The sequence below is a fragment of the Engystomops pustulosus genome, chromosome 9 (genome assembly GCF_040894005.1).
Source record: "Engystomops pustulosus chromosome 9, aEngPut4.maternal, whole genome shotgun sequence".
Taxonomy (NCBI): Eukaryota; Metazoa; Chordata; class Amphibia; order Anura; family Leptodactylidae; genus Engystomops; species Engystomops pustulosus.
The window spans coordinates 28,627,425-28,653,084 of NC_092419.1; the positions used below are offsets into that span (position 1 = coordinate 28,627,425).

Sequence of the window (25,660 nt, forward strand, 5' to 3'; positions counted from 1 at the left end):
TCCAATTTCCTGCATGTGTCGCTTCCCCTGCTGAGGTCCGCCGGAGTTCACCGTCTTCTTCCCGGTGTATGTGAGTTCTGATCTTGCAACACAATTTGCTTTTTAAATTCTGCGGTTTGTCCGAATCAGTCGGGTTGTCCGACGTCTACGCCCCCTGATTTGTGTCGCATGCAAGCCGGCGCCGATGCAACACAATCCGATCGCGTGCGCCAAAAACCCGGAGCAATTCAGGGCAAAACGGAAAAAAAACTTGAAAACCGACGAAAATGTGCTGTTCGGACCCTTAGTAAATGTGCCCCTAAATGTATTGTAATTCGATTACAAAGGCGCAGCTGCACCATTTAGCTACAGGCTTTGTTTTTATGGCTTTTACTGCACGGCTAATATGAAATTATAAGGCAGCTCAGTAAGACCATACCAAATTTATATAGTTTGTAAAATGTTTTCTTAAATTTTTTTACTTACGTCTCTACATTTTGACAACTGTTGGGCCCTCCAGTGGTTGGGTTCAACTGTAATTTAAGGTCAGCAGGCCTGGAAGCCTTCAAAAGGCTCCTGACTGCCAAAAATATTAAAGGACACCTGTCATCAGGTCTGTGTCACTAGTCCTGTCACTACTACCTGTTGGAGCAGCTCACAAGGATCCCATCCCAGCCTTTATCTAGTCATTTCATACATTAATCATTGTAAAATCATCTTTTCTTTATCATGTAAATGAGGCTGGTCACATGGTCAGAGGCAGTGATGTCACCCCTGTTACCCCTCCCCTCTCCTCCCCCTGCTCATGTCTGTGTGTAATGTATAGTAAAGCATTGCTAGTGTGTGTGCTGCATCTGCTGGCATGCTGCATCCTCCTAATATACAGGTGAGAGACACAGACATCAGCTACACATGAATCTGACATGTTCTGCTGTAACATGGCTGCCTGGAGCTGCTGTATCTCTCCTAAACACACACACATACACACACAGGCTGCAGGGGTGTGGCCACCAGCACCAGGAAGCACATCATTATACAGCCTCACATCATTATACAGGCTGCCAGTCATGTGTATAGGAGTATCTCATACACACAGGCTGCAGGGGGTGTGGCCACCAGCACCAGGAAGCGCATCATTATACAGCCTCACATCATTATACAGGCTGTCAGTCATGCACTGGGGGTGTGGCTGTACCTCCCACTCATGAATAGAGTGGACAGCTTGAATATGCTAATGCTTCATTGGACATTTCACAGGTCATTTGCATACAGCTTTAGGACCTCATTGCTTAGGTTTACAGGCATGTAGAGGGACAATGAAGGGATAGAGGCAATGCTCTCTAATGGCAGTTTATGAAAATATATTTAGTTTAGGGGGGTTATTTTGCATGACGGGTTCTCTTTAAATGAATCCCGATCTCACAGGGGAGGCATTCCGTGACATTCACTGATGATGTCATCTCTTAAAGGGAACCTGTCAGCAGATATTGCCCTAATAATCCTCTACCTGTATATTGTCATGCAGCTTAACACCTTCCTAATGATGTTTCTTTCATGTCCCAGTGTGGTGGCGTCACATAGAAAGTTGATTGTGTAAAATCATGGAGTCCGAGAACACAACACTGAAGTCAAGCTCACCTTCCCTCAAAAACACCCCCTCAACTTTGATTTACATAAAGTACAAGACTTCGAGAGAGCCCTTTAGCGATGTCTCTGGATACAAGGCTGCCGATTGGAGCTTAGATAGGGAGAGCTTGACTTTAGTGGTGATCTCTCTAAGAGGGTGTCTCTATAACTTAACACAACCGATTTACATCTCACTTCAAAGTTGATTTTATGGATGATGGTGTCACACTAAACCATAAATGATGCTTTACAACGTGCTGCAGGGATGTTGCAGGGAAAATCAAGGCAACAAAATAGTAGAAGTAGAAAGCTCCAATCACATACCAAAAAATGTGCTAAAACCCCAAACTCAGCTTATACTCGAGTCAAAAAAATATAGGTTTTACCAGGTTATTGTGGTAAAATTAGGGGCCTCAGCTTATACTTGGGTCGGCTTATACTCGAGTATATACAGTAAGTCTTTATTTCATTCAATACTCATTTAGTATTCAGTACTGAAGTAAATCAGACAAGTTTGGAGAAAGTCTTTACCTCTACATATGTCACAGGCTCTCTTATACATATGCATACATACACGTATGTGATAAAGCCTTGACCTCTGTACCAGCACAGTAACACTTCCTCTTCTCCCTCCTGTAATGTAATCAGTTACTGCTTCCCTTCAGAAACGAAACTCACACATTCCTCCTCCCCAGCAGCATCAGACACGGCACATGGCGATGTCTGCTCCCATTTACAATCCAGTAAGTAATGATCTATTCTTTCTCTAGTCCAGATTCTGTCATCTAAAACAGGGATGAGGCTTCCACAACTTCCTTAAGACTAAAATGATTTATATTAGGAAAATTCTGGATTTTAAGACACATCCAGAGATCTATAATTCCTACAGGACGGATCTAGATCTATGAAATATTGTTATGGCCTTGCATGTACAGTATACGTATGTAGTATTGCTGTTGCTGTGTCCTCCACCTATTGCTCTCCTTTGGGGTCTTTTATTTGTGGAACACATAACTCTGGTGTCTTCAGTGACATCATAGCGACTATGAAATAATGGGCCTTATTCACTAAGGGTCTGCGGCAGCACTTTTGACAGATTTTCGAAGTTTTCGGGATGTGTGCTGCTGTGACAGTTATTTAACTGGGGATTGTGTCGCATGCGATCGTATTGTGGCGCAGCGGCGCTGGCTTCCATGCGACAGAAATTGGGGGGCGGGCCGTCTGCCGATCTGACTGATTCGGACTGAGCGTGGGATTTAAGATTCAAATGATGTTGCAAGACATTGCACTTACATGCACCAGGAAGAAGAAGGTGAACTCCGGCAGACTATTTTCGTGAATCGCGGCAGAGTGCATTCCGGTCAAACAACGCACTTTCGGGGATCATGACAGGACATGTGAGTTAATGTGGCCCAATCGCTCTGAGATAATTAGTTGATTAGGAGCCTGAATGGCAATAAGTAAAAACGTCTCTATCTTTCAGAACTGTATGATGGCTGTTCATGTGAACGTTAGGAGTCGGCTCCCCTTAGTGAGCCGATGGCTCACTTAGCCCCGCCCCTACCCAAATCGGGTTAAAAGTGATGTGGAATGGGGTAACTGGCTGGACTGATGCTCCCTATTACACATGTAACTGGGAGCCGTTCAGGAGCCAGAAGAGCCGGCTCTTTGTAGTGAGCAGAGCCTAATGATCCAGCTCACTAAGAAGAGCCGGACTGCCCATCACTAAGGTGGCTCGGTGAGGACATGTCCTGATCTGCTCTGTAATGCAGTGGGAGGCATCTGGTTTATTAGGCACGCTTTACATTATACTTAAAGGAAATTATTGGGATGTGGGGTCTTGTACCAAAGACAGAGGGTACATTTTGGTTTCAATTTGCTACATCAAAAAACCTGAACATGAGTAAACACTAAGGGCAGATGCATAGAACGTCTCAAGGATGGTAAAAAAGGACGCCAAACAGGTGCAACTCATCATTAAAAAGGCCAGATAGCCCTGAAAGGATGGCAAGCATTAGCATGAAAAATTTTGTCTGCCTTGTGTGCAAGCAGCCTGAGGCCGTGTTCACACGCTGCAATTATTGATGCTCTTTGACTGCATTAGAAACTGCAGTGGGAGGAGCTTTGCCATATGAAACGCACGTGTTCTGGAATGTTCTGTGTTCTGTAAATACTGCAAAGTACCTGGTGCTAATTCCTGAACATTTACCATACAAGCTGAGACATGTAATGTCTGATATCTAGCTCTTTTAGCCTGGAGTGAATTGGACTTCAATATTTTCCCCTTGAGAATATTTTTTGTTGCTGTAGAAATCGGGATCGCACTTTCCCAGTTTTCGGGATTTGCGCAGCTTTAACAGGTATATAACAGGGGTTTGCGCTGGGATTTTGTCGCACGCGATCGGATTGTGGCGCGGCTGCGCTGGCATTTAGAAATGGGGGGGGGGGGCATCAGACGATCCGACTGATTCGGACTGAGTTGCAAGGCAATGGACTTACATGCACCAGGAGGAAGATGGTGAACTCTGTTGGACCTAAGCGGGGAAGCGACACTTGCAGGATATCGGGCGCACGATCTTAGTGAATCGCGGCGCAGTGCTTTATTGTCGGACAATGCACTTTTGGTGAACTCCGTTGGACAGGTAAGTACATTTTCCCCATTGACTTAGCTTTGGAATGGGATTCCCAAACCCCACCCGAAACTTTGTTAGAAGCTAAACTTACCCCTGTGGTTAACAGCGATAACTCTTTAAATGCAAATTGCCAGCAGCATTTAAATGGCTGTGGCCGCATGCTGCCACTAACCTGACAGCAGCGCTGGTTGCCTCCATTTTGGGGAGGATCACTGCTCCCCTATAATTTCATGGGAGCGTCGAGACTCCCCAAAATCTTAGTGTCCCTTATAGAAACACTATAGACTGCAAATTGAGGATGTATTTTCTATTTTCATGACTATTTTTATGCTAACCTACATACAAGAAAGTTGCAGCCATGAGCAAACAGACCTTGCCTTGAGAGTAAATAATATTGAAGTTGATATTGTGGAAACCTGTTAAATCATTTAAAGGAGTTGTCTGGGTTTTTTTTAGAAATGTTATATTATATTATATTTATATTCTATATTTTATAAATTTTATAAGGTTTTGAGGCTATACAAAAATAAAAAAAAACCTATACTCACCTCCTCTGGTACTGTTGGTGCAGCCCGTTACTGTTGGTGTAGCCAAATAAGGTAACCAACCTTTGTAAACTATGCCCATCCAGACCTCAAGATATCATCATCATTATCCATATAAATAGTAACAAAAAAAGCCCTAAGCGTGCATACATAAGTTAAATGTAGTGGTCTGGGTCCTTGTGACCATGAGTACCTGGCTGCAGGAGTCCCCCAACGCGCGTTTCAACCCGCTGGTCTTTCTCAAGGGTCAAAAAAAAAAAAAAAAAAATTTATTATTGTCCCTGTGTATCATGGCTGTTGTATATGTGAATTTCTACTTTCCTGAAGCCACCTTTTAAACATGTAATTTTACTATGTATTTTTGACTAATAAAAATTGTTTATTAATGTTTGAAACTTTTGTGCATATTATTCCTCTCACATGTCCTTTTTTGTTGTGCTAGTGAACCCTTTTATTAGGTGAGAGGAGCACTTTGTGTCACTCATCAATAAGTTATTGGTATAGTTTACACTAACCGTTATGTTTACGATTTAAATAGTGTGTATTTACTGTTGGTGTAGCCCGTTACTGTTGGTGCAGCCCGTTACTGATGGTGCAGCCCGTTACTGATGGTGCAGCCCGTTACTGTTGGTGCAGCCCGTTACTGTTGGTGTAGCCCGTTACTGTTGGTGCAGCCAGTTACTGATGGTGCAGCCCTTTACTGATGGTGCAGCCCTTTACTGATGGTGCAGCCCGTTATTGTTGGTGTAGCCTGTTACTGTTGGTGTAGCCCGTTACTGTTGGTGCAGCCTGTTACTGTTGGTGTTGCCAGTTACTGTTGGTGCAGCCCGTTACTGTTGGTGTAGCCCGTTACTGTTGGTGCAGCCCGTTACTGATGGTGCAGCCCGTTACTGATGGTGCAGCCCGTTACTGATGGTGTAGCCCGTTACTGTTGGTGCAGCCCGTTACTGTTGGTGTAGCCCGTTACTGTTGGTGTAGCCCGTTACTGTTGGTGCAGCCCGTTACTGATGGTGCAGCCCTTTACTGATGGTGCAGCCCTTTACTGATGGTGCAGCCCGTTACTGTTGGTGTAGCCTGTTACTGTTGGTGTAGCCCGTTACTGTTGGTGCAGCCTGTTACTGTTGGTGTTGCCAGTTACTGTTGGTGCAGCCCGTTACTGTTGGTGCAGCCCGTTACTGTTGGTGTAGCCCGTTACTGTTGGTGCAGCCCGTTACTGATGGTGCAGCCAGTTACTGATGGTGCAGCCAGTTACTGTTGGTGTAGCCCGTTACTGTTGGTGTAGCCCGTTACTGTTGGTGCAGCCCGTTACTGTTGGTGCAGCCCGTTACTGTTGGTGCAGTCCGTCCTACCCATTGCTGCATGCCTGCTACTGCATCAGTCTCAGTGTCTAGCAGGCACACGCCCAGTGGTCAGGACAGAAGCGCTGACCTCGGTAAACAAACAGAGGCCGGCAGTAACGGGAGGTACTGCAGGAGAACCGAAGTACAAAAGTTTTTCTTGGTTGAGACACATGGTTGAGTATTAAGTATTGTCTTTTTCACAGCATCCTTACTCCGGATAAGGTAAGGATAATGTAGCTTTATAAATATCATAAGGCAAACTAGGATGGAAATGTTATGAGGACATTCCCATTTCTAGAAAGTAATCAGAGGGGTTGTCCACTTTAAAGGAAACCTACCACTTCTGATGGTAGGTATGAGATGTAAACACCGGGCACCAGCTCAGGGTGAGCTGGTGCCGGAGCTTACCTTAGCGAGTGTTTTAAACCGCTATATCGCGGTTTAAACACATTTTGATTTACCTCTCCGAGGTAGCTTCGGCGCTGCGCGCGGCCGTGCGCGCGCGCGCCTCCATGCGGAGTGCCGGAGGCGTCAAGCGCGCATGGCGGCGCGCAGCGCCGAAGCTACCTCGGAGAGGTAAATCAAAATGAAGTGGTAGGTTTCCTTTAAGTACAGCAATTTATTAATATTGTGTGAGTAACAAAAAGTTACAACATTTCAATTCTTCACGGTTTTCTAGATTTGTGCTTGCTGTCTTCTTGCAGTCATGCAACAGGAAGCTTCGCTGTTCATAAACACCAGTCCATGTTCATGTGGCTCGTTACTATCGCACAGCTATAATTACACTGTGTGATATAATGAGCCATGCACCTGTGACATATCACATGACCATGGACCAGTGTTTAGCTACAGGAAGTAAACAATGAAGCTTCCTGTTGCATGACAGGAAGAGGAAAGCAAGCAGAGATCTAGAAAACCATAAAGAATTGATAGAAAAAGTATATTGGAAAATGTTATAACTTTTCATAATACAAACTATATGGGGCTCTATCTTTCATGTGTAAGCTGCTTGCACAGAAGTGTCCACGCCACACGTGTCGCATGCAACCATTTTGTGTCGCGGCTGCACTAGTCTTCATGCAGCACAAATTTCGTCATTGAAATGGGCGTTCTGGTGCTCAGTCAGACCGTGCGCCACATTTATCATGCAGTGTCCAATAGAAGTGTGTTGCACGCCCCATATTAAAAGTGCACCAAAAATAGTTGATTCATAAAGAATGTGCGCCAAAAATCCTGAATCTGGCGCCCCCTGCACACTACACAGGCAAACTGCACATAGTACACACTGCACTGCTCTTAGTGAATGTGCCCCTATGCATTGTGATTGGCACCTTTATTAATACTGTATGTATACTAGTTGTATGCAGTGAGAAGTGATTGCGCTTCAGTTATATCCATACCAGAAGGGCAATTAAACCCATCGATAACTTAAACATAACTTTTATTGCTTATTACTTAGAGGATATTAGTGTTCAATATACAATAGTGATTTTTTAATGATCAGTGGATTAATTACTAAAGTTCTATTAGGTAAATATGCAAATAAGTTTTCCAGGATGGGATAAGGAACCACATTGATATAGCGCTGTCTACAGTTGGGAATCTGTTCCTTCTGGAATAGATATACTAGTTTGGTTTTAATCCCACATCATGTCATTAGGCTTCCTGAAAGTCATGCTTGATAGTAAGGGGGCTGCCTCACAAAGTAGCAAAAGAGGAATTGCTTTCCTTATTCTATCTTGTAAAATTATTGGCCTATTTCCCAGAATCCCCCAATGAAGCATCAATGGCTAAAAGGACCTGCAAGGTGGCCTTAAAGGGGTAGTCCGGGTTTAAAAAAAATATATATCTGTATAAGGAAGCTATAAAAACAATAAACCCCTTACACTTACCTTCTCTGGCGCCTTAGTTATCCCACAATACCAACCGTCAGTGCCGTGCCTCTGATTGAATCTAATGATGTATCCGGCGCGGCAGGTGGCGGGTGGGCGTACCTACCTCTGTATACAGCACCGCACAGGTGGTGTAGGACAATCGGAGTCCTGGATAAGGTAAGCATACGTTCTTTTTTGTTTTTATAGCCCCCCTTGCCGGGTCTATTTTTTTAAACCTTAACAACCGTTTTGATTGGCAAAGTCTCCGTGAGTAGAGCTCTTTCTCTCCGACTAAATTATCCCTAGGTAGACTATATAGGGGTGGGGTATCTTAGGTTTAATATAGTTCAGCAGATTATGTGATCACAGGTAGTGCAGCCACCTTGACTTAATATTGACCTAAGTGTTCAATATTTTAGCAATTTTTTAAAGTTAATTGCTCATAAAAATCAAGAGACCATATATCCTTATTCAAGGATGTGCTATGTCCACTAGAGACTGTTTAAATTGGAGAATCCCTTTAAGACCCCGCTGTTTTTGAGAGATATAAATGATATATAGGATTCAAAGTGTTTCCTTTTTGACACATTTTTGCAGAGCGTCCCCTTCCAGAGTGCAATCCTTGGGGGGATAACAGAAGGGAAGAGAGTGACAATCCAAGGACAAGTCCACAGCCATGCCAAAAAGTAAGTTATATATGGAATCGCAAAGGAAAGAGGTCAGTTATGAACTATGGTATTTTATTAACCCATTAGAAGACTTTCTAGTACTACGACACCCCTAACAAGGGACGCTTCCAATAACAGACATATACACTTTATATGTGCACTATCTACCGTATTTTTTCGGACTATAAGGCGCACAAAAAAATCCTTTGGTTTTCTCAGAAATCAAAGGTGCCCCTTATAGTCCAGTGCCCTTATATATGAACCGTACTTACAGACAACAGCTGCCTTGCACTGTGCACAGGTCTGCCACCTGCTGGTCATTCATCCTTATAATCAGGTGCACCTTATAATCCGGTGCGCTTTATATATGAACCTAGACGTTTTAGCAGTCATTTATTGATGGTGCGCCTTATAATCCGGTGCGCCTTATAGTCCGAAAAATACGGTAGTTTAAGTTTTTATGGGAATCTCCTCAACCCCATCACAATGTGTGCTGATGTCATCATAGATAAATCAAAAGAAGTAAAAATCTTTTCTTTTCTAGGTTTGCAGTCAACTTCATATGCTACAACAATGACATTGCATTTCACTTTAACCCCCGATTTGATGAGGGAAATGTCATTGTATGCAACACAATGCAGATGAAGAGCTGGGGCTCCGAAGAGAGGAAGTCCAATATGCTGTTCAACCGGAACACCTACTTTGACATATCTATCCTGGTGATGGGGCATGGCTTCCAGGTAGGAGCTTGTAATTCAGTGGTCTTTTAGTCACTTACTAGTAAGATAAAAAAAACATCAATATAGGCAACCCTCTGTGATAAACATAGGACCAAATACCATAAAAAGTGCAGAAATTATTGCTCGAGCCCCCATTGTTCTCGAGCAATCAATGTCACTATTTTTAAATCTCAACTATCTGTCCTTACCCTGGTCCACCCAACTCACAGATGAGAGGCTAGTTGGCCTATTTGGAAATAAAACTGCCTGAAACTATAGTCGTAAGACTTTTGTCTGCCAGAAAGGTGGAGTCGGCTGCAGCAAAAAGCACGTCCCTGTCCTTTAGACAGTAGAGACCAGAAAACATTGACATTTTTCCTTCGGAACGTTGGTGTTAAGAGAGAAAATTCCAACCCTGATGGAATCAATGGAACAAAAACTTCACTTAAAATTTTAAACCATTAAGTCACGCGCCACTGTCTTCTATATGCTGCTGGCAGCTTTGCCGGCGGCATCAGAAGGGTTAATACCTGCGATCGGTGCTAGCACCGACTGCGGGTATTAGTGGTGGGTGTTTGCTGCAATGAGCCCTCTTCATACACCCCCTGCACCTCTGCGCCGTACATGTATGGTGCATAGCGTGAAGGGGTTAAATTGCTTTAGCATTTACACAACGTTTACATTGCATAAGTATTTACAATGGTTTTGCGTTTACACTGCACTCCCGTTTCCATCGCGTTTGCATCCCAGTCGCATCACAATTTGTAACATTGCATTTTTGTAAACACAGTGTAAACCTATAGCTAACTGAATATTAGCAGAATGTTAACACAGTGGGGCAGATTTAACCAACCAATTGGTTGCCATGGCCAACTAGAAATATTCTGACTTTCAGACAACTTGATAAATCCGCCCCAAGGTATGAACACAGCATCTAGATGAGCATAGAGAGATCACACACTGTCTGCCACTGATTGGACAGCATGATAGAAGATTACCATAACATACACCTCCAGCTCCTCCTCTCTGAGTGAACACATATTATAATGGTCAACCGTGGGGACTAGAAAGAAAATTCAAAGCGCTCCTGAATCTGTGTACCGTCCCACAGAATGGTAATCTAATCTCCACATGTGTGAGGTGGTGAAAGGTAGAAAAAATAGAAATCATTTTTTTAAAAAAACCACAAAACTTAGTGTCAGACTCCAGGGGTAGTGGACCCACTGGACCACCGAGGACAATGCCATAAGCCGACAGTGGAATCTAAGTGGTACCCGGTTTTCACCAGAGCCCACCGCAAAGTGGGTTGGACTTGCTGCGGCGGTGTGCCACCAGGTCGTTCCTCAGGTGTGACTTTGTCTACGGTGGCAGCCAAAGCAAGGTACACAGACGTTAGGCAGGGTCGTAGTCGGGGACAGGCAGGAGGTCAGGACAGACAGCACGGAATCAGAGTCGGGAATGGAGTAAAAGGTCATGGCAGGCGGAACAGGATCAGAGTCAAATGCGGAATCGGGGTCACAACAGGAAATCACACTAAGAACGCAGGGCATCAGGGAACAAGCTTTTTCTATTGCATAAGGTACGAAGATGCGTCAGGGAGAGGCCGGCTTTTAACTTTTTCCTGGAATGGCCAGCGGTGCGCTGGTCGTTTAAATCTTCACGAGCGCGTGTGCCCTAGGAGCCTCAGGAGCCGGAAGAGGAACGGGGACAGGTGAGTGGCACGATATAGGTCGCAGGAGCACCCGTGACACTTAGTTTTTCACATTTTATTCCCCGAACAAATTTAAAAAGTGATAAAAAACGAATGCATAAAAAAATAATAGAATAAATATAAACCATAGCTCATTATCCAAAAAAGGAGCTCTAAAGTTTATAAATCTGTTGATGCAAGTAAAGTTTCTTTTTCACATTTTTGTAAATTTTTCATATATTCTAACCAAAAGCTATATAAATTTTGTATTACTGTGGTTATACTGACCATCATAATTAAAGGGGTATTCTCACCTGGACATTCACATTTAATTTAATTAATCTGCCATATACATACATTTCTTTATTTGCATGTAAATAAAAAAATGTACCTGTGTTTCTAAAGGACCATATAACTAAATTATCTTCACACAGATACATTTAAAAAAAAAAATAACATTCAATTCAAGAAATGCATATACCGGTATATGGCAGATTAATTAAATTAAGTGAAAATATCCAGATGAGAATACCCCTTTAAGGTAACTCCGAATACCATAAGTTCTAAACTCATTAAAAATGGTACAGAGGCAAAACATTCATCTAAGGGAAATGTCATGTTTTTGTTTCCTATATACTTACCATAGGGCTCTGCAATTTCTAGCATACAGTATACAGATTTGCTAAAATGATATTTGGGCTTAAAAGAGAACCTGGAAATATAAACTGGAGTCTTGTCAAAGGGCGCCCCCTGGTGTCTAAAGAGATACTACACTTTATGATAACTATATATTTTAATAAAATGAAAACAAAATGCATTATTATAAATAATTATATGATTTTTCAAGTAATTTTATATTTATCTTCTTTCTCCATTCAGGTGACAGTGAATGGACAATACCTGCTTGAATATCGTCATCGTGTCTCCTATCAAACCATTCAGTCCCTTCAAGTCACTGGTGACCTCAGTCTTAGCTGTGTCACCTTTTCTCCATCTGTAAGTACAGTGTTTGTACATTATGGGGCACATTTACTAAGGGTCTGCGGACCGCAGTTTTTCCATGATTTTTCCGTTTTGCGCTGAATTGCCCTGGGCTTTTGTCGCACGCAATCGGATTGTGGCGCATTGGCGCCGGCTTTCATGCGACACAAATGGGGAGGAGTGGCCGTCAGACAACCCAACTGATTCAGGCAAACCGCGGAATTTAAAAATCAAATTGCGGCGCAAGACACGCACTCACATACACCGGGAAGAACATGGTGAACTCCGGCGGACCTCAGCGGGGGAAGGAACACATGCAGGAAATTGGACGCACGATCTTAGTGAATCGCGGCAGCTACGAACCCAGGTCGGACAACGCACAATGGGGATCGCGACGGGACGGGTAAATAAATGTGCCCCAATATCTTGCATCCACAAATTCAAAGGAGTATTCCAACTAAACAAGTTAAGATAGGGACTAACTTGCTGATTGGTGGGGGTCTCATTGATGAGACCCCTATAGATCACAAGAGCGGGAGGTCTGATGGGGTCCATGGAACCTCCATCGGATCATGTTCGCTCTTCGAGATGAGTGGAGCAGGCGGCCACTCGTGTGCGTTCTTCTCCATTCATCTCTGTGTATCTGACAGAGATTGCTGAATGATTGAATGGAGCAGAGCGGACATGCGTGGCCGTCTGCTGCACTCACCCCGGGGACCGGAGAGGGGTCCGATGGAGGTACCTTTTTACCCCAAAAGACCTCCCATTCTTGTCATCTGTGGGGGTCTTATCACTCCTTTAGTTAAAACAATGGATTGAAATGGCAATATTTTTAGAAAGGTCAATAAGACTATTTGGGGTACCTTATTGGACATTTTGGGGCAAGGTCCAGAGAATATTTTGCTCATTGGTGCCTTATAATTGAATTGCCTCCAAAAGAGGTTGTCTTTTGCTGCATCTCCCTGTATAGCTTCCTGTGTTAAAGATTGGCTGGAGCCGATGATTGGTGTCGGATACCACCAATCTGATCTATGCTGAGATAGGTCATCAGTATCAAAGATGCATTTTCTGAAAACTACCTTGAAATATATAAAAATGAGACTTTAGTTAATGTTGGGACATCTGGATGTTCTCATCATCTGGATTGGGTTGATAAACTGTTATTTCTATGTGAGCATATGATTATGTTACATTATAGGTGGACATGTCTCCAGCTCCACCACCATACACTCCAGGCTATGTGAGTACATTCATTGTATGGTCATGTAACAATTATTCTTATACAATTTATGTGCTTTGATCTGTCAAGATTAAGCACCTAAAACTTAGGGGTGGAAGCATTCGACTAAGGAGTTCGCCCCCTTTGTTGAGATAAAATGTAAACCACTAAATCTAAGGAGAATAATAATAATAATAATAACTCTTTATTTATATAGCGCACACAGATTACGCAGCGCTGCACAAAGCATGTCAAATTGGTCCCTGTCCCCATGGGGCTCACAATCTAAACAACCTATCAGAGAATCAAAAAGGCTGACAATCACCATATCACCAGGTTCCTAGTAGTCAGAGATTTTCTCTATTTCTAAGGCCCATTTCATGGGGGTTACATTTTAGGAGAGTGAAAAACAAAAGGTCATCCATTCGTGTTCCTTTCCCCATAAACTTTAATGTACAGCAGGTCATCTTCCATCTTCCGTTAATTGGAACAGAATAGAAGACCAAGCTGTTGCGCAATTTTTTTTCAGAATTAAAAGGGTTGCCCACTTTACCTGATGTTCTACGTGTGTAAGTGTGTGTGTATGGTGGGGCGGGGAGGATATTAGGTATTTACCAAAATGTACATCAAATCAAAGTTCTTGAAGTCTTCTATCTCCTACCTCATCAGCCAGACATTCCTACAGATGTGATCTGTCCATGACCAATTGCCCTGCCATGAATACTATCATAAGGACCTAAAAGGCCAGTGCAGAACTATTAATAGATGTACAAAATATTTGTAAATTACCTAATATTGTGCCCCCTCCCCCCCTCACTTATACAAATATCAAAACACATGGGGTAAAATGGCCAGCCCCTTTAAAAATGGAAGGTCTATGGCAGGTCTGAGGGTGAACCCTTTAGAGACTAAGGGCCACATTTATCACTTTTGTGCGCCTAAGTGTAGTAGTTGCGCCTAAATTCGGGCGCACTGTTTTGCCAGAATTATCACAAGCTACAACCATCTGTGATAAGTATATTTTCTGCCTCTTATTAATCACTTTACTTTAACACAGTTTAGGCGCAGTTTAGGCGCAGTTTAGGCGCAATGTTAGATTCAGGCACTTACATGTGATCCTGCTACAAGCTCCTCTCTGCTTCTCCCACATCCCAGCATGAAGATAACCCTCACAGCAGCACCCAGGTGTGTGACACCCAGCACCCAGTGACCTCCTCAGCAGGGGCTTCTCCTGGAGGGGATCCCACAGTGCTGGTCTCCTGCTGCACCCCTATAATTCTGCACAATATCCCCCTCAGACACTGTGCAGAATTACATGGGGGACACTTGTATCTAGTATCTGCAAAATTCTGCAAGCTTCTGCAAACTTGTGCAAACTTCTCTTGCTCTTGCTGTGAGCTCAGCGTTTTGCAGAATATTTTGTAAATAGAAGGTGATGAACTGTAAATAGTCTGCAGCTCCTGTCTGTAATGTATCTAATGTATCTATTATCTGCTCTAGTGTCTGCAGTGTATCTAAAGTATCTATTATATGTTCTAGTGTCTGCAGCTCCTGTCTGTAATGTATCTAATTGTATCTATTATCTGTTCTAGTGTCTGGCTGAGCTCTGCTGCTAGAAATGAGCTCTTCTGCAAAGGGGCTCAGTGCTTTCTTCTCAGATAACGCCACCTTCGGGCTGGAGTGTTTTTGCGCCCGTTTTTGCGCCTAAATGCAAAAGTCGCACGTGATGAATATCATTAGGCGCAGCAAAACATCTGGAATTGAATGATAGATGAGGGAAAGGTGGTTATTTTAGCTGCGCGGCTAATTTGACGTTTAATCGCAAAACGGGCGCAAAAACGGTGCGCCTAAACGAAAAGGCGCAAAAAAAACAGAAAAAAACAAGTGATAAATGTGGCCCTAAGTGCCCAAACTACAACAAAACCCCACTTATTTATCACATGGCAATTTCAGTAGTAACTGATAGCTCCATGTGTTGTCACAGATTTCAATCGCATTGGTGTCCTGAGGACACCAATACAGTCGGAAGTAGGAGGAGAATTTGGATTATTATTATTGCTTCCCTCCAGGGTCCCTGACCAGGATGAGTTTTGGGGCCCAGAGCATGGGCTCCAATGATATTCCAGCTATTTCCAGCCCAAGATGTGTTGCTTTTAAATAGCACTGATCAGTGGCGTAACTTGAAGCTGATGGGCCCCAGTGCAAAGTCTGTGCAAGGCCCCCGACTATAATGTATGGTTTATAGTAATAGTCTATCTCATATGGGAAAGTGACATCATAAGGGCCCCCTAAACCTCTTGGGCCCAGGTGCGACCGGCTGCACCCCCTCAAGTTACACCCCTGGCACTGATCACATCCCGGGTGGTCTGGGACTACAGGAGGAGGCATTGAGTCCTGAACTCTGGGGTGACGGCCTGGGTGCCCATCTGTGCCATAGGTTCGCCACCACTGGTCTATGGGATCCTTCCCACAATTTTAATATTCATGGACTGGGATGATTTTTTTATAATAAATATTCTATATCCAGAACTAACCAAACGTAACGTAACCATGATCTTTGTCATATTTTAGGTCCAGAATTCATTCGCTGCTCCAATGTATGGAGCACAGGTGGTAAGTCAATGCTATTATATAACGTTCTAGACCTGTGTACAAAATTGGGACCTCTAGTAGCAGTTACACCTCTACTTGCTATGAGTAGCACGTAATATGGTCATAAATCGTTTTCTATAAGTATAGTGGTTATTTCTGTGGATGACAGTGCTGATACCTTAGGTCTCATTAAATGTGCTCTGATTGCTCTAGTTATCCCCTGTGGTTGTACCCCCTGCCTTTAAACGTCACCAGGTGAGTGTATAACATGAATACACTGTACATGTACACTCACCGGCCACTTTATTAGTTACACCATGCTAGTAACAGGGTGGACCCCCTTTTGCCTTCAGAACTGCCTCAATTCTTCGTGGCATAGATTCAACAAGGTGCTGGAAGCTCCTCAGAGATTTTGGTCCATATTGACATGATGGCATCACACAGTTGCCGCAGATTTGTCGGCTGCACATCCATGATGCGAATCTCCCGTTCCACCACATCCCAAAGATGCTCTATTGGATTGAGATCTGGTGACTGTGGAGGCCATTTGAGTCCAGTGACCTCATTGTCATGTTCAAGAAACCAGTCTGAGATGATTCCAGCTTTATGACATGGCGCATTATCCTGCTGAAAGTAGCCATCAGATGTTACAGGGTACATTGTGGTCATAAAGGGATGGACATGGTCAGCAACAATACTCAGGTAGGCTGTGGCGTTGCAACGATGCTCAATTGGTACCAAGGGGCCCAAACAGTGCCAAGAAAATATTCCCCACATCATGACACCACCACCACCAGCCTGAACCGTTGATACAAGGCAGGATGGATCCATGCTTTCATGTTGTTGACGCCAAATTCTGACCCTACCATCCGAATGTCGCAGCAGAAATCGAGACTCATCAGACCAGGCAACGTTTTTCCAATCTTGTGCAAATTGTAGCCTCAGTTTCCTGTTCTTAGCTGAAAGGAGTGGCACCCGGTGTGGTCTTCTGCTGCTGTAGCCCATGTGCCTCAAAGTTCGACGTACTGTGCGTTCAGAGATGCTCTTCTGCCTACCTTTGTTGTAACGGGTGGCGATTTGAGTCACTGTTGCCTTTCTATCAGCTCGAACCAGTCTGCCCATTCTCCTCTGACCTCTGGCATCAACAAGGCATTTCCGCCCACAGAACTGCCGCTCACTGGATGTTTTTTCTTTTTCGGACCATTCTCTGTAAACCCTAGAGATGGTTGTGCTTGAAAATCCCAGTAGATCAGCAGTTTCTGAAATACTCAGACCAGCCCTTCTGGCACCAACAACCATGCCACGTTCAAAGGCATCAAATCACCTTTCTTCCCCATACTGATGCTCGGTTTGAACTGCAGGAGATTGTCTTGACCATGTCTACATGCCTAAATGCACTGAGTTGCCGCCATATGATTGGCTGATTAGAAATTAAGTGTTAACGAGCAGTTGGACAGGTGTACCTAATAAAGTGGCCGGTGAGTGTATATCCTGCCTGTACAATGACTGTACTGTATCTGTATGATGTGACTTACATGTACGTTTCTATCATATATTTTCAGCCACAGAATGCCCCGATGACCCTGTATAACCCGGTATGATGTATATATTCTACGATACGTCAGGGCTATACGAAGCCGTTTTTTTGCACTGGTTTTTCACACTTTATTTCTCTGTAGGTGATGCCCTTCCAAGCTGCTTTTACCTCAAACTTTGGCAAAAATGGAAAAATTCTTATTATGGGAAATATACTGCCAGGAGCAGACAGGTGAGTTTCTACATGAAATACTGGGGCACATTTACTTACCCGGTCCTGTCGCGATCCAGCGCCGCGTTCTCCGTCGAGGATTTGGGTCTTCCGGCGATTCACTAAGGTAGTGCGCCCAATGTCCACCAGGTGACGCTGCTGCGCTGAAGTCCGCCCGAGTTCGCCGGAGTTCACCAACCTTTGCTGGGTGCAGGTAAGTGCGTGTCAAGCGACGCATTTTTTTAAAAAAAATTCAGCGGTTTTTCTGAATCCGTCGGGTTTTCCGCCGGCCACGCCCCCTATTTCCGTTGCATGCATGCCGGCGCCAATGCGCCAAAATCCGATCGCGTGTGCCAAAAACCCAGGGGAAAACCAGTACAAACCGGTAATTTTCGGGAAACCCGACGAAAAAGAGTGATTCAGGCCCTTGGTAAATGACCCCCACTATCCTCTAAGTAGCAAGGATGTGTAAGTTGGACATTTTAAGGTGCAGTAAGCTACGGGTTGGATGGGTATTACTTAAGATTGCAATTGCTCCAGCCCTCGCATATAAGCTAAAAAGATTTATTAACCTGAATCCAGAAGAGCTGAACTCTGCATATCCATTCAGCTTCTCTGGTCTTGGTTCCCATGTTACTGGCCATGGGACCCACTTCATCCAATGAGTGGCCTCCTTGGGCATGTGATGTCCTTTCCGTTTTCCAGGGAACTTCGCTTCCTGTGTTGCCCTCTGGTCTGAGGAGGGCACTCATTGGGTGAAACGGGTCATGGGACCCCCTGAACCTCTAGTTGGACACAGGACTGAAAGCCGGAAGTGCCAGAGCAATGCAGGGACTGGGAGTCAGAACAGGGTAAGTATCTATTTGTTTATTTTACTTACCCCTGTCCCCGGGTGGTTTTTCTATTTCATACAAGCTGTAAGAATCTCTAAAAAGTTTCTTAAACTTGATATAAATGTATTTTATGTAATAGATGCTAATAAAACTGACGTCATTGTCATCTTTTCAGGTTCCACGTAAATCTTTTGAACAGCAGAACAAGGGATATTCACCTTCACATAAACCCTCGTTTCCGAGAAGGAGCATTTGTAAGAAATACTCAGAATAGAGGTATTTGGGGTCCTGAGGAAAGACAGATATCCTACATGCCGTTCCATCCTGGGCATGGCTTTCAGGTAAAAATGGCAAATGTTTTATGTTATTTTTATGTTGTCTATAATTACAAAAATTATGGCTTCTATTTTTGGAGTCCCCCCCGTATTGTGTGTTGTTGTCGCAGCTCTGCCCCATTTACTTCCACGGCTTTGAGCTGCAATCCCATACACAACCAATGGACAAATGTAGCCCAGTTTCTGAAGGAAGGCAGCCATGTTTTTTGATCCTACAAGACCCATTGCCACTATGGGCATCAATAAATAATAATTTGTGTTTTGTTGTATGTTTTTAACTCACAGTTGGAAATAAGGAATGAGGGAGGCTCTTTTGGCGTCTATTCTAGTGGAGCAAAACTATTCAACTACGTCCATCGCCTGCCTTTCAACCAAATTGACATGATTGAAATTGGAGGAGATGTCATCTTGACCTTCGTGCAATATTAACCTCATGAAAGCAACAAGAAGAAGTCAATGCGGAGCCAAAACCAGACACATCCGTTACCATCATCTTGGTTTGCCTTATACTTTGTTATGTTGAGATCATTCCTTATTATTTCTATCTAGTAACTATTTACATGGCATTTGTTAAAGCGATTTTTTAACCACAATCTCTGTGGCTTTATTATATAATATCCATGTTTTTGTTTATTAGGTATCTAAATAGTAGACTCCGATTTGCGATAAGATAACTTGTAATTGCTCAATAAATAAAGTGGTTCACGTGGGGTCTCTTGTGTGCTTTTGTCTATTAAAAAACGTTAATAGCCAGTTAGTATCTGTTTCCTTACAGTCTAAGAGGCTACATTCACACGAACATGTGAAAACGGCCGTATATATGGATACCATGCATCCCAATTCTTTCCATTAAATGGGCGTAATCTGCACCATACTGTACCCCACAGTTTTTTAACTATATAAAACATTTACTATTTTCTCATGTATTTGTGTCTGTATGCCCAAAAGAATACAGACGGTCCCCTTCTTAAGAACAGACGACCCCAAGTTACAAATGGACCTCTGGATGTTGGTAAATTACTGTACTTTGGGTTACAATAAACAGCTCTAACAGTTATAAAAGGTGTCTGCAATTAAGCTTTAATGTTAATCCTGGTTTTTGTGACAATCCAACATTTTTAAAATCCAATTGTCACAGAGACCAAAAAAGTTTGTCTGGGGTTACAATTATAAAATATACAGTTCCGACTTACATACAAATTCAACTTAAGAACAAACCTACAGAACCGATCTTGTACGTAACCCAGGGACTGCCAGTACAGGCGGTCCCCTAATTAAGAACACCCGACTCACAGACGACCCCTAGTTACAAACGGACTTCTGGATGTTGGTAATTTACTGTACTTTAGTCCTAGGCTACAATAAACAGCTGTAACAGTTATCACAGGTGTCTGTAATGAAGCTTTATTGGTAATCCTGGTTCTTATGACAACCCAACATTTTTAAAATCCAATTGTCACAGAGACCAAAAAAGAATTTGTCTGGGGGTTACAATGATAAAATATACAGTTCCGACTTGCATACAAATTCAACTTAAGAACAAACCTACAGACCCTATCTTGTACGTAACCCGGGGACTGCCTGTATTTATTATGGAATTATATGCAGTGACCAGGACAGTTTAACAAAATAATTCATCATCAATCCTGAGAAGTATTATTTCCACCATAAGTTAACATTTAAAATCCCAGACTGACTTATACAGGGCTGCAATCAGGAATTTAAGGACAACCTGGAGGCAAATATGGTGCCGCTCTCTGACGCACATTAAAGTTTACCATCTTAGAACAAAGTTAATTTATGTTACACTGTTGAATGAATGGAAGAGCCCACACCCTGATTAAAATATACTGCTAACATTAATTTTAACTGATGATACCCTCCTCCATGGCAGACTCGGGTCATTGTCATTGGTGACTGACACTACACAACTACACACAGCACGACTGACCACACTGCGCCCCTGCATATATCATATACTGCTATCACCACAACTGACTGCAGGGAGCCCCCCAGAAATATCATATAAGCCCAAATATATACAGTTTTCTCTGCATTTTTCATATTATATAAACATTTTTGGGGCTTGCAATAACACCTATTTAGGGGTATATATGATCAGTGTCGGACTGGATCTCCTTAGGCCCACCAGAGAAAATATATCTGGGGGCCTACTTGTCATTATCCCCCAGGAAATATACTCTAGCAGCTTTCACATTGTATTTTCTGATGGACCTCTGGGGTTCAGTATTGGGTTGAGCCTGGGCCTACCGGAAGATCCTCTGGTAATCTGGTAGGCCAGTCTGACACTTGCACTTAGCATCAGAGTTCAATCAGTTCATCTCCATCGACTTGTATGGTGCGTTTTTCACGTGCGTGACTTGCAGAAGTAGAGCATGCTGAGATTTAAACGCGCATTTAAAAAAACCTGCATGTGTGCGTGAAAAAATGCATGTCTGAAAAAAACCATTGATTACAATGGGTCAGAGTGCAATGCAAGTTCTGCACGTCAAAAGCACGAGCAGAGCACGTAGAAGGGGCCTTACACTGGTACTAGACTAGAGCTCTTCATGGTCATACTAAATGTTGGCCACCTATGTTGGTTTAAACCTATGCCTTGAATATCACTCCTTACCCGAGAGGAGTAACATCTGGTAAGTTCTAATATAGCAAAATTCTTGTCTATAACTATCTGGGGAAAGCTCTCTATTAGGCTAGATTCACACTGCCGTATGGAGGACGTATATACAGCCGACGTATATATATGGCCGATATACGTCCTCCATAGACGGCAATGGGTGCACGGCACCCTACGGGAGCGGTACGGTGCAGCACGGTGGTTTCACTGAATGCAAAAACCTGAAAGAGCAAATGTACCTTCCGGTCTTTAAAGTAAATGAAGATTTACTTTACTGATTCATATAAATGGTCATTTTTTGCATGAAAAGGCTCTGTAATGACTGCATTTTCTGTTGAACAGATGACTAAACAGACATACCAACCCTTCTCCTATACATAGACGCCCCTTCCTGTAGGTGATGTTTCCTGAGGTGAGAGGCTCTACAACCCTGTATATTACTGTATCTGTACCACTTATACATTTCCATCAAATGGAAATAGTAATCCCCATCTTTTGCAGGTTACCTAGCCTTAATACTCCTCATGATTTTCTGTTATTTTACAGGTGTATACAAGCAGGACTACCCACATAGCAAGTATATCTAGGCAGGACACCCCTCTTCATGGATAGTATATTAAAGCAGGACCCCACCATAAGTGGTATATACTGGCAGGACCCTTCCATAGTATTTACAGTCAGGACCCCTTAGATAGTATATACAGGTAGCCCATCCCATTAGGTGGTATATACAGGCAGGCCTCCCCCAATAGTATATACAGGACAGGAGCCCCATATGTGGCATATACAGGCAAGATCTCCACATATTATATACAGCCAGAACCCCCATAGATAGTATAAACACTGATGACCTCTATATGTACTATACATAGTCTTGGCCCTCCCTTAGTACTAGAGCACAGACCCCCATAGATGGTATATACAGGTAGCATCCCCATACATTCTATATATAGGCTGAACTCCCCCTTCCATAGTATATACAGCCAGAACCCCCATAGATAGCACATACAGGTCCCTAGTATGTGTTAATTCTTACCTCAACGTCCAGCCCCAGTGCTCCCTGGCCGTGGCATCTCTCCTCCTCTTTTGTTATCTATGTTATCAGTAGTGACAGAGGCAGGTGCACGTGATAATGTCAAGCAGAGTGGTGCTGACGGACAGGTTTTGCATCAGTCAATCAATTATATTGGTATATTATAGACACCGATGTAGTTAATTTACTGGTAGCCCGCTTTTGGCAAGTCCGTACTATCGGCGATCTGCTGCCCACCACGGAGTCTGAGATTTGCCGCCTGAGGCAGGATTCTCATCCCTTTTCATGGCAGATGCAGCCCTGCCCAGTAGTCTCGTTCACCAAGCCCTTTGGCCAAAAACTGCTGTACAGTCTACTGCCTAGTTGGATATAAATAGAGCACCTTGACCCAAAAGTGGGTATTTAAGCCCTCCACTCACTGTATACAGTACAGGTGCATGCTGCTATTACTATTGTACCAAAAGAAAATGCAGCAGAAACCCCCCGAGATGCAGGGTAACACTGAAAATCTGATTTCACTGCTAAATTATATACAAACATGATTTTCTTGGTGCAGTTTTATCAAGTGCCTATCTGCCCCAAAAATGCCACCTCTTTTAGATGCTTAGCAGCCACAGCCATAGCAATGTGCACCTAGTTTTTTTTTAATTAATTACATCGGGCAACGCTTTTTTTTTAATTTACAGTGTTGTTGTATTGTACATATGGAGGTGTTGAACTCCTATTGATCCAAGGTTGGTTTTATTGTGTAAGCTATAACTGGAGTTTAGAACCAGGGAGAGGAAATAGAGTCTAGTAAAGGGTCCCATCTGAAAATAAGTCATAGACAGAAGGCTCTCCAAATAGGTGTCAGGATCAGTGGTGGTGGACCCAGTGAACTTCCACGAGCAATGAAGTAAGCCGACACCTGGGAGTGGAGTCTAAGTGGCACCCGGTATTCACCCACAAAGCTGGTTGGACTTGCTGTGGCGGGATACCACCAGGTCCCTCCACAGGAGCGACTTGCTTGCAGTAGTGGCCAAGGTGAAGTTCAGTGACTGCAGACAAAGTCAGAGTCGAAGTTAGGCAGGAGATCAGGAACAGCAGCACAGGAACTTCGTGAATGGTGAAGACGGGTGGCAGAGAAACTAAGACAGGAAACAAAGCAGAGGTCACAACGGCTAAATCACTAATATCTCAATAACAATGCTTTCTGTAAGGCGACTGGGCACAAAGATCCAGCGGGAGTCATAGGAAGAGGCAGGCTATGTAACAGGACAGCGGCCGGCCAGTCTCATTTAGCGGTGCGCTGGCCCTTTAAACTTCACACAGCCAACACACGTGCATCCCCGCCCCCTAGGACCAAAGGCGCCATCGCTGGAGCGTGGATGGGTGAGTACCCCTGCAGCCACCATGAACACAGAGGTACACAGGTGCCCCCGCGACCCAAGAAATGGGTAGCAGGAGCATCTGTGACAGTAGCAAACTTAAAATGTTCTCATTCACATCTGAAGAATAAAAATGAGAAAAAATACACCTGAAAACATAAAACAAACAATCTCCTTAATGACATCTTCCAAGGAATACTGCAGTTTGCATATTCATCAATTATAATTACATTTCCCATTAACTTTCACAATCTATAATTGTGCCAGATGCCTCAAGCATCTCATTCCTAATTAAAACCAAAAAGTAACTATTTTAAGTGGACTTTTGTAGCGCTGATAGTGTCGAAAGTAAAGGTGATGACATGGACTGACATACAATCAGTATACAAGATAACAAACATATCTATATATAGGGAAAAATTGCGAACTGAAGAACTACGACGTGCCCTTTTTTTGTTTTGATAGGATTGATAGGGTTAACACGGGTCAACCTCAGGTCTTCGGAAGACCTGAGGCTCATGGCGATGGATCGCCGCTTACCAATGACGTCACAGGAGCATGGGGGGTGCCGCCATCTTTTTGCAGCCACTGACAGCTTTGCCGGCGGCGATCGGGGGAAAACACCCGTGTTACCAGTAATTCTTTGCTGCAATATGACACAATGTCACAATGTCTTAAAGGGAACCTGTCACCAGGGACCTCATTTTCAGTAAAGACAGGTTGCAGAAGCCCATCACACCAGCAGTGCAAATCTGCCTCTCTGTCTTTTCTAAGCATTTGCATAACAATATAATTGTGTGTTATAACTTACCTTGCACCCTGACAAAATCCTGGGGTAGTCACAGGGGCTGGACTTTGGTTTGGATGCATTTCAAAAAACAACATGTGACTTGTCTGTGCTGCTCACCCTTTAGCTCTTGGCCCCCACCTCTGTGCTCCTGAACAGCTCCTCCCTCCTGCTCCTTCATTATGTGTCTCCATTAGGATGATCTGAATATATTTCTAAGACTGTTAAGTTCTACTTTATACCTGTTTTTAGCTGGTGTAAACTGTGTGCCACAATGTGGTGCACCCTACTAATGTTTTGGCACACAGACTATTTTCCATCCATCTCCTTTTCCTTGACAGAAAGGGAATCAGAGTTCAGAAGGCGTTTTTTTTTTTGCCTCAAATTACACCAGAAGTCTGTCCAAAGTGGCTTCATGAGTCTCTTTTATCCCTGGGCCACACATTTGGTTCAATAAGTTCCTATAGGTCTGGGAAAAAGATACACTTGATCCATGGCATAGGTAGCTTTATTTAATTTACAGTGAAATAGACAGTAACTTTGCAATAAAAAAAATAACAAAAATGATAAAACATGGATACAGAAGAGAGAATAAAAAGTTACTTTATACTGTAGTAATTTTGTCTTCTAGTCCAATGGTGCCTGGTCCTTGTCATAGGTGTTCAGTCAACTTTCTATTTTCATGAGAAAATATTGAACTCTCTTATCTGTCAGTTTACTGAGTTCAAAATATTCAAAGAAATCTATCATCAAAATTACCTTGATAAACGATCTCTGAAGAACCTTTATGAGTTACAGAAAGATATAGCAGAGCTAACTCTGAAGCTGAAGTGTGTCATTGTGTGTTAAATCAATATCATGTGTCAGATGCTAGTAGAATGTTCAGAAGCTAAATGAAAGTGTAGATAAACCTTTTACCCTGTTAATCTAAGCACATTGTCAGTACACAGTATGAATCAGGAAGTGTCTGCTTAGAGACACTCTGGAATCTTACACTGACTATCACTGAGTGATAGGAGCTAAAACAGCAATAAAACTGAGTAAAATTGTAAAG

At 43.2% G+C, this 25,660-nt stretch overlaps 1 protein-coding gene across 4 annotated transcripts; it reads left to right on the forward strand.

Moving 5' to 3' along the window:
* Nucleotides 1-2,234: 2,234 nt before the first annotated feature.
* LOC140076908 (galectin-4-like) lies at nucleotides 2,235-19,486 on the forward strand. 4 transcript variants are annotated; one of them, XM_072123699.1, is made up of 11 exons: nucleotides 2,235-2,348; nucleotides 8,595-8,683; nucleotides 9,210-9,405; nucleotides 11,954-12,070; nucleotides 13,254-13,295; nucleotides 15,846-15,887; nucleotides 16,080-16,121; nucleotides 17,429-17,461; nucleotides 17,546-17,634; nucleotides 18,622-18,787; nucleotides 19,067-19,486. In XM_072123699.1, exons 1-11 carry the CDS (start codon nucleotides 2,319-2,321, stop codon nucleotides 19,208-19,210), a joined length of 990 nt encoding a protein of 329 aa, XP_071979800.1. In that variant the 5' UTR covers nucleotides 2,235-2,318; the 3' UTR covers nucleotides 19,211-19,486. The 4 variants fall into 4 exon arrangements, with proteins under 4 accessions (XP_071979800.1, XP_071979801.1, XP_071979798.1 ...); XM_072123700.1 differs by lacking the exon at nucleotides 2,235-2,348 and adding an exon at nucleotides 2,976-3,002; XM_072123697.1 differs by lacking the exon at nucleotides 2,235-2,348 and adding an exon at nucleotides 6,109-6,265.
* The last annotated feature ends 6,174 nt before the right edge of the window (nucleotides 19,487-25,660 follow it).

Coding starts and splice junctions, on each gene's coding strand:
- LOC140076908 (XM_072123697.1), top strand. CDS start 6,143: ATGCCTGCTACTGCATCAGTCTCAGTGTCTAGCAGGCACACGCCCAGT. Junction 8,684..9,209: donor GTCCACAGCCATGCCAAAAA/GTAAGTTATATA, acceptor TTTCTTTTCTAG/GTTTGCAGTCAACTTCATAT. Junction 12,071..13,253: donor GTGTCACCTTTTCTCCATCT/GTAAGTACAGTG, acceptor GTTACATTATAG/GTGGACATGTCTCCAGCTCC.